This window comes from Prunus persica, chromosome G7 (assembly GCF_000346465.2).
Source record: "Prunus persica cultivar Lovell chromosome G7, Prunus_persica_NCBIv2, whole genome shotgun sequence".
Lineage (NCBI taxonomy): Eukaryota > Viridiplantae > Streptophyta > Magnoliopsida > Rosales > Rosaceae > Prunus > Prunus persica.
Genome location: NC_034015.1, coordinates 14,355,598 through 14,365,422, shown reverse-complemented (window position 1 = coordinate 14,365,422; position 9,825 = coordinate 14,355,598). Strand labels below are relative to the sequence as shown.

Genomic DNA, 9,825 nt, shown 5'->3' with positions numbered 1-9,825 from the left:
TCCAGGTCATTTTATAACATGTCTTACTTTTACCTTAATTTTAATCTTTTGCGGTGAACATGCCCTTATCAAGAGAGAAAGTCCTTTTATTGAGAATCTTGGGAAGTTGTAAGGTATGTGGAATGAGCTTGCCCTGTATCGACCTCATACAACTGATTCTAATGTTCTTGTGCAGAGGGCAGAGGAGGATAAAAAAATTCAGTTGCTTGTTGCAAGTCTTGATTCAGACTATGAAGACCTTAGAAAAAAAAAACATTTTCATGAGTGCAGGTGTTGAATTCTCCATCCGCACTTAAACAGGTGTTGAATTCTCCATCCGCACTTAAAGCCACAGAATAGAAGAGATAACGACAAGACTTCAACTCAATCTGAGAAGGCAGCAGGTCCACATGAAATGAAGACACAACGACTGCAGCAACTCCAACGCCTGCGGCCATAACCAGTCAGCTATTGCAGGTGCTGCAAAAAAAAGTCCCAGGACTATCCATTTGAACATTGCCATTTTGAGATGATCTGTTCGGCAGATTTGTCAACATATACAAAATTGATTGCTTTAACATATTGTTATAATATAAAAAATGAATTCAGATCTTCAGGTCATGTTATGACATCAAAACGTCTCTCTAAACCAAAAACCAAACGCGGAAGCAACACAAAAGATTAATTAAAATATTATTATATTCAATATAAAGTGGCTGGTGTCGACCATCACGGCTAAACTCAGTTCATAATTGAAAGAATGCTACTCATTATTCCCTTTTTTTTAATGCTAGATCCAATATTTTCTAACGAATACTACTATTTTTACTTTTTTATTTTATTTTTTTATCCACCATATAAATTTAAAAAAATACAATTTTATTTTTTCATTCACTATTATTCTTTAAATACCTTTTAATTATTAATTTAAGCAAATTCTCTCTCTCATTTATTTTTTGATGGGATACTAACCTGCCAAGACAGATAAATTGGAAATAAATTAAGAATTGATGAGGGTATTACTTTTGTGATGGCACTTTTTAATTGCCGTTGTTTATTCTGGGCATAGTTATAATATGAGAAAAGATGAATAATCATGGGATAGCTTGCATGTTTTTTTCTTTTTTATATTAGTTTGATTTAGGTATTTATTTCACTCGTGGAATCATTTTGCTCTATTCATTAACTTGAATGAAAATTAGACAACTTTATAGCTGCATGTCGCATGACTTGATATAATCATGTCAATCAATAACATCATAGCTTTCTAGTATTCTCTTGAATTGTATTTTGAAACCTATAGGATAGGGGTAAATTTGAAGAGAGCTAAGTTTTTAGAAGTAATTTTACAAAGGGATAAATTTATTTTTAAAATTTTAAAAATAAGGTGAAGGGAAAAATAAGACAGGTGAGTGGAAATAACAGTACTCTTTCTAATTTTCCCTTTAAACATTTGCTCACTCTTGCTTTTTATGTGTTTTTAATAAATTATTTTTATATATGTGTCAAACCGTGATATAAGAATCTCTCCTTCTGAGAAGAAGAAAAAAGGAAGTCCTACAAAGGCAAGCAGCGTCCTACAAATAAAGTTTGTTAAAGGGGAACCTTCCTTTCATGCTTTCTTACTTGCAGTCTTGCAAACAACAATATTGACCCTAGAGAGCAAGAACAACGGTTCGTTTCTTCAACTCAATGGAGTGGTGTTCTTGGAATTTTCTAGTTTATTTTCTCATCTTCTTGTTACCAGCTCTGCTCTTCTTGCTAATCCGCCGGAGATCAAAATCGGGCAACCATTTGCTTCCTCCTGGACCACCAGGATGGCCTATATTCGGCAACATGTTCGACCTCGGCACGATGCCACACAGGACTCTCACTGAGCTAACGCCCAAGTTTGGTCCTGTAATTTGGCTACGGCTTGGTGCAAGAGCAACTATGTCAGTTCAATCTGCCAAAGCAGCCTCTGAGTTTTTCAAAAACCATGACCTCTCATTTGCAAACCGCACCACAAATGAAGTTTGCCGGGTTTATGACTACCACAAGGGGTCATTGGCTCTAGCCCCTTACGGTTCACACTGGCGGGTGTAGAGGCGGCTCATGACGGTTGACATGGTCGTAAACAAGCGCATCAACGAGACCGCCTTCGTTCGAAGAAAGTGCTTTGACAACTTGCAGTTGTGGATAGAAGAGGAAGCCTCTAAGCTCAAAGAAGGGCATGGAGTTCATGTGGCTCGTTTTGTGTTTCTTATGACTTTCAACCTTCTTGGGAACCTCATGCTGTCTAGGGACTTGGTGGATCCTAAGTCAAACGAAGGGTTGGAGTTCTTTAAGGCAATGAATGGACTGATGGAGTGGAATGGGACTGCAAACATGGCTGATTACTTTCCATGGCTAAGGTGGTTGGATCCACAGGGCTTGAAGAGGAAGATGAAAAAGGACCTTGGAAAAGCTATACAGATTGCCTCTAAGTTTGTGAAGGAGCGCATGGAAGCGAGAGGGATGGGTAGAGAGAAAACTAGGGACTTCTTGGATTTGTTGCTTGAATTTGAAGGCAATGGAATTGATGAACCAGACAAAATTTCTGAACATGATCTCAATATTTTTATACTGGTAAGTGGTTGCTTAGCTCAAACTCTTCAAATTACTATATATAAGTTTTTAAAGATCATGACATAACGTGTTCTCAAATGCTCTTATAGATTGTCTGTTAAACTGTGAATCTGAATTATTGATCACGCTCAGTACATGAATGTGTGATCTAGATTCACAATCTGACAACTTAAGTATTTTTCCAGCAAGATAAGCCTGGCAAGAGAATTTCACTTCTTAAAAGCGTTGATAATCATTGAACAAACTGTGTGCAGGAAATATTTATAGCTGGTTCAGAAACAACAAGCAGCACCACAGAATGGGCAATGACAGAGCTGCTATGCAACCCAGAGACATTGATGAAGGCCAAAGCCGAGCTCCGAGCTCACTCAAGTGATAGGTCCAAACAGAAAGATTGAAGAGAGTGATATTGACAATCTTCCCTATTTGCAGGGTATAATTAAAGAAACACTAAGATTGCATCCACCAATTCCATTTCTACTACCAAGAAAGGCTATGGATGACACCAACTTCATGGGGTATTTTATACCAAAAGACACACAGGTTTTTGTGAATGCTTATGCAATTGGAAGAGACCCAGATGTGTGGGTTGATGAGCCTAATTCATTCAAGCCTGAGAGGTTCATAGGTTCAAAAATTGATTACAAGGGCCAACATTATGAGTTGATTCCATTTGGAGCTGGGAGAAGAATGTGTGCAGGTGTGCCTCTGGCTCATAGAATGTTGCATCTTACATTGGGGATATTGCTTCACCAATTTGATTGGTCCCTTGATGGAAATGTCACCAGAGACACTATGGATTGGAAGGACAGGTTGGGGATATCAATAAGAAAGTCTGTGCCATTACTAGCAGTGCCTAAAAAATGCTTGGTATAGTCACTACAGACGCATTTGTGTATATAAAAAAATGTGTTTTAATAGGTCTGCTTTCAATAAATTCTTTTCACGCAAATGATTTTGTCGCTAGACAATCTAGAATGTTATATTTTAATTTGTTAATTTACACTATTAATGATGTCTTTTTGAATGAATAGATCTAATTAGTTGTCTTGTGTAACAATATAATACAATATCTTAAACTCTTTTGTAAATAGATTGATTCGAACTTGTAACTTTATTGCAGGAAAATGTTACTTATCCCAATTTTTTCTTTCAACTTTCTTTCTCAACCACATTATTCCATTAAACAAACAACAATTCTTTAGTATCCAATGTGAAAGTGCCATAAGTTGAAATAAAAAATTAATAAATAAAAAAATCGAGAGAAGTAGGTTGTATGACATTATTGAAGAAATAATGTGTGGAAATGGAGATGATTGATTGATGATATCTTGTTTTCCATTAAAAGATATACAACAAAAAAAGTCATTTAACTTGACTTTCCCTTGCGTTTAGTATGTTAGAGCATTTCTACCCCATTATACTATGGGCAAAGGATAAAGGTAAGTAAGGGTAAACACTATTTACATGAGATATGAGAAGATGAATTTGTATGGATGTTGATGTGGAAAGTAAATAACATGTCTAGGTATTTATAGAAAAAATATTTTTTGATATTTAAATTAGTCGCTGACGTCATGCTAACGTCAATATGATATCAGTTTGCCCAAGCAAGTCTTGCCTTCAGGCTTGCCCAATTTCGTGAGCCTACTTCTTGCCATGACAACTTTTCATTTGTGATGGTTGTTTTTTATGGCGCCCGCCTAGAAGTGGGCCCAACCAGCTACCCAAATGGACTTTTCTTTTAGAATCTCATGTATATCCATGCAATTCACTCAATTTGCTCAAATAATGCAGTTCAGTCTTTTTAGAGCATTTCCAGCAAGGGGATCAAAGGGAGGGCGGGGAGGCAGTCCAAAATACTGTTTCCAGCAACAAGAAGTGGCCCGGGCAAGGAGTGGGACCTAGAGAACTGGGCTGGCCTCAGCGCCAGCCCGAGTTGCACAAGCCAACGTTAAAAAAATTTGAAGCGCTCGCTACAGTTCCCCCAACGGCTAGCTTCCACGTGGGGCGCGTTGGGCTCTCCGATCAAATTTTTTTCCAGCAATCCAACGGCAGCCAATTTTTATTCAATAAAAAAATGAAAAAAAATTGAATTTTTTTTTTTAAATTACCCAAAAATTACTGATTTTTTTTCTATAAATACCAACCAATACTCTTTACTTTTAACACCAAATACTCATACATTTTCTTCTCATTCAACTATTTTTCACTTTGTACCCAAATTTTTATTCACTTTCAATTTTCATTTTTATTCACCATCTTATGGCATCTTCCATCGAAGCCGGAGGGTCGTGTACAAATGATCGAAGAGGTCAAAATCTTGGCGATGAGGTAAAAAATTAATTGCCATTTTATTCAATTTAATATCATTCTTTTTTATATTTTCTTGCATTTCCAATTTATTTTTTTTAATAGATTATTCAAGACAAAGCAAAAAAAAGGAAAACCATTACACATGGCTCCTCAAGTAAACAATGTCCGCAATCGGTTCCCTTGGTGCGTTCCGTGTCAGAAATAATGGCACTATTACGTCCTCCGAAGGAAAATACTCCCTCACGTCGTGATCCAGTGGAACCGCCTCCGCCAATGATCAAGTCGTCCTTGTACTCGATTGTATCAGACTATGAAGACCAGGAGTATTTCAATTGTATGATGAGTGAGTAGTTATTTAATTGTATGACGAGTGAGATGTGAATTTTATAATAAATATGGACACGTTGCAACCGAAAATCTTATCTGAAAATTTAATTTGAAATCTTATCCAAAAATTTATCCGAAAATATGAGATGAGAATTTTATATAATAAAAAATAACACATGGCAACCGAAAAATATTATCCAAATTAATTGTTTAGGTAAAAAAATTTGTAGAAAAAACAAAAATGAATAGTATTTGCCATTTGCCATGGCCACTGTTGGAAACACAAGCTGCTTAATATGGCAAAGGTAGGTACTATTCACGTGAATAGTACCTGCCCTAGCGCCCCCCCTAGCCATGGCAAGGGGCAAACTGCTAGAAGTGCTCTTAAAAAAAAAAAAATAAAACAGTATTTCTGTAACCCCAGTCTTTCTTTGGCAAGATCATAATTTATCTGAAAATTGAGAAAGCCGATATATTTCCCAGAGACAGTGAACATATTTTCTGATACATATATTGAACAAGAAAAAGAGTACATCCATCGAATATGCTTATATAATTGTTTTATTTTATATCCTAATTGGCGTTTTAAGACACGTGAGGAAAAGGAGTGGACAAAAAGAGGAAAACAACAAAGAAGAAGCAATCCATGTGATGAAATATTATAAGATCTTGAAGCTACAGATATGTCAAAAGAGTAGTGCAAATATACCATAGATTATGCTACAAAGAGCTTCGTGTTACATTACAAGATATGCTTTACAAGGACGTTGCCGTTGGCCCCCAATTCATTCACCATATGAACAAATGAAAGAATCTTTGAGTTCCACGAAACGCCAAAGAAGAACAAAAGAGAAAAAAAGAAAATCTACTTGCCCAAAAGAAGCAGAAATGTTCATTTGATGCTTAAAACATCTCATTTCTTCTCCAGGTTACTTCATTGATTGAACATCGCCATCTTATAGACCTGTGGAAGTCCACAATCTACTAATGCAGTCGATAAATTTTGTTAAGCAATTCCATCCCCTTTGAGCATATAATCATCATACGGTCTGTCGCCACCAGCATCTCGCAAAGCCTTCCTATTATGCTCATCAATCATGCACATATAGTTCAGACCTATAAGAAGCTCCACAATTGCAGCTTCGGTTTTAGCCTGATTCGCAAAGTGGAGGGTCTGTACCAGAAGCACATTTGTCTTGGAAACTTCCTGCTGCTTCACAAAATTTCGCTCAGAATGCCACCTCACCATGTTATGGGCAAGGGGAGCAAGCCATTCCAGTATCTGCTCCAGTGCCAGACTCCACTCTCCTGCAAGGGCAGGATCATAGACAGATGTGCCCATAGTTCTGGCATATGACTTTAGTCTAGCTCTGAGAGTAGTTCTTATAGTTGTGGTTAACATATTGTATAGATCATATCTTGCGTCAAGGCTGATCAAGTGAGGTGATGAAGCTATATTTTCAATCAAAACAATCACATTTGCATAATGGAGAGCCAGAGCAGCATCACCAAGGGTAGACGGCGAGGCAGCCAACAGTGTACATCTTGAACTAAACAGGGATAATTTAGAATAGATACTGTGGCTGAAAGATTGAGATCCCATATGTGTGTACTTCTCACAAAGTTTCATATGGGTACTTCTCAACCTCATAGAACCACCAATTTCTGGCTTGCAGCTCTGGAAAACAGGAGATTCACTTCCACCCGTCATGCATCCTTTAAAAGGTCCAACATGAGCAAAACTTTTGGCTTTTAACTGAGAATAATTTCCATGTTGGATGGATGACTGATGATGAGCTTGCCGCTGTTTGTTTGTTTTATTCTTACTACTAGCAATAAGCCTTGGCTTTGTAAGCGACCTCCCAAGAGGTCCTGAATAGAACCCACAATGATTACCATCAGATGGATGAACAGAAGAGTGCATAAGAACAGAAAACGAATGACTACGAGATAGACAAGCAGAATTGGTAATTTCAGAATTATTGTTTCCTTCTCCAGAACCCATTTGATCATATCCAAAGACCAGCTTGATCCTCTCTAAAATAGTAAACAGGGATCTAGCCAGAAGTCGGACAGTGTAATCATAAGTTCTACTCCATGGAGACATCTCTTGTAGATTTTTCACAACTTGACGCTGCCACATTACCTTCTGTTGAAACTCGAGCAATTTGACCCGATTTAACTGAGGATTAGCCCGCATTCTCCTCAGAGTTTGCTCAAGCTCAGTCAGCACTTCTAGCTCCTGAGACAATTGCATTGTGGCCTCAACAAATCTCTCCATTTTCTTCACTTTCCTCTCCATTTTCTTCCACCTGTACTCCCACCCAAGCCATTGGAAACCATTCTCAAGAGGGTCATCAAAAAAGTCTTCAAAACGATGATAAACAGGGTCAGTGCACCTCTTACCAAGCCTGACCACTGACATGGCAAGATACCCCAAATTCTCAATTATCTCATTCAGTGCAAGTTCCATCAAGTAACCATCGTCGTCAGCCACGAGCCTTCTCATCCCAGGTGAGTTAACAATTTCTTCCCTCAACCTAAGCATCTCCTTTTCACCCACAATATTCCATAAATTCACCATCTTTAGCATCAACCCCGCAACTTCAAACGCCAGAATCCCAACCACTGGCTTCTCAACCTCCACCACACGATTCCATGAGAACCTCAAACTACCGAACCACGACTCGGACACCATCTCACCTCCCATTAAAGCTCATACACCAAAGTGCAAACCAAATCTCAACAAAAAATCTCAGTAGATCCCTTTATCCCTGCGCCAAAATAAGAGGTACAACTTGTATTATGTTCTTAAACACAAAACCAAATCACAACTTTTCAAACAAACCCTAAATCTACCTTAGCTCAAAAGCAAAACCAAAAACGAACATGAAACAATTCTAACTCTAACCTTCCATTTGGTGGCTCAGGAAGCATAGAAAATACAAAAACATGACTGATTACGATTTGTCTACACTCTCATCTCAGCTAAGTTAAATACCCAGAAATCAATAGGCGAAATTGATACTTTCCCAGGTCTCAAACACTAGAATTCCCACATTTTCTCACCAACCAAACATACATTGCCGATTGCCCTCACAGATTCAAACAACAAACTAACATAAGCATATATTCGTACCTACTGTATCCATACAGTATGTTGAAAACTCACCGTTTAGGTTGAAAAAGGTGGCAGCTTGACATCAATCTGGAGCACAAAAGCAAGCAAATATGAGTGAGCTACAGAGAAAAGAAGAAAAGGTTGGGCCTTTTTGGGGTTGCAGTTGGAGGGTGTGCGTAGGCTTTGACCGTAGGCACCCAGCTGCGTACAAATAGCCGCGGCCGTAGAGCAAGAAACAAAGATAAAGCCGAATAAGAGTTCCCAAAGAGTCGTAAATCGGTCAAACCGAGGTGAAAAACAGGATATTACATCGGCCCTTGGGGAATACCAATGGTGTTCCCAAAAATGTTTCTAATTTTGGTATTGTTTTATAATTTGTCCACTAATGTAATGTTGATTGAGATGGAGTTTTGGGTTTTGTTATTTCCCTCGCTTTGATATTTTACTTGCCTCCCTAAATAATATAGTTTAGATTTGTTTTCTGAATGATTTAGTTTGATGAATGTTGTTATATTCTTAAAATTCATCGAAGATGGTATCAGAACATCGAACACGGTATCAGTATATTAAATACCCTATAATAACATGAAGAAAGCTTGAATTTTGAAATACCAACTTATATAACTATTTTATTTAATGACAAATGTGATGTTGTCAAGGTAAATGTATGTTTTTGGTGGAATATTTTGAAAGATTTGGTTGGTGGGTTAATGGGGACATGTAGTTGTAAGTGGTGGTTGCTCATGGTTTTTGTGGTTAACATCATTGGGAGTTTTGGGTTTGGGCTAATGAAACATTGATTAATTGGTTTGAGACCAATAAGGAAGAAAGGCTTTGCTTTGTTGAATTTTTTGTGTCATCACTTTGCTGGTTTTGTCGTCAGTGAATTGAGTTTGGGGTATTTGCAGGCACATATGCTTGCCACGTGAGACAAACTTGATGCACAACTGTCACTCGTCTGAACTGGTGATTGCACAATGAACATAATTTGAGAGAGAGAGAGAGAGTCGTCTGAACTGGTGATTGCACAATGAACATAATTTAAGAGAGAGAGAGAGAGAGAGAGAGAGAGAGAGAGAGAGAGAGAGGTTCTCATTTGAGGATGCTTTGGTTCCATTTGTGTGAAGAAAGGCTCCAACTTGCATTGCAAGTTGGTTGTGTTTACACTTGGTTCTTTGTTGTTTGTTGCCTTGCTGTTGCTGATCAGATTGTGAAATACAAAAGCTATCTCAAGCGTGTCAATTTTACCAATTATTAATTTTATTGGGACATTCTTGCTCTTTGTTTGTTGCGTGGAAGTGCAACTAGCATTGCGATTCTAGAGAGATTATTATTCCTTTCACACTCTTGCACAAGAATATAGAGGGTTTGAGATAGCATATATAGAATGTCCCCTCAAGACTCAATAGGGTTAGTTCAACTTTCTTTAGGGTTAAATACCATTTTGATTGAAGTGTTTGATTCGAATTTTTATT

The 9,825-nt window shown here is 37.7% G+C and overlaps 1 protein-coding gene and 1 pseudogene across 2 annotated transcripts; one reads left to right on the top strand and one right to left on the bottom strand.

The window, feature by feature from the left end:
• On the top strand, positions 1,544-3,703 carry LOC18771592 (annotated as a pseudogene).
• Positions 5,914-8,776, bottom strand: LOC18771151. Of its 2 annotated transcripts, none has more exons than XM_007204519.2 (2): positions 8,402-8,776; positions 5,914-8,003 (listed from the first exon to the last, which is right to left on the bottom strand). In XM_007204519.2, exon 2 carries the CDS (start codon positions 7,937-7,939, stop codon positions 6,236-6,238), a length of 1,704 nt encoding a protein of 567 aa, XP_007204581.1. In that variant the 5' UTR covers positions 7,940-8,003; positions 8,402-8,776; the 3' UTR covers positions 5,914-6,235. The 2 variants fall into 2 exon arrangements, with proteins under 2 accessions (XP_007204581.1, XP_020424728.1); XM_020569139.1 differs by lacking the exon at positions 8,402-8,776 and adding an exon at positions 8,141-8,388.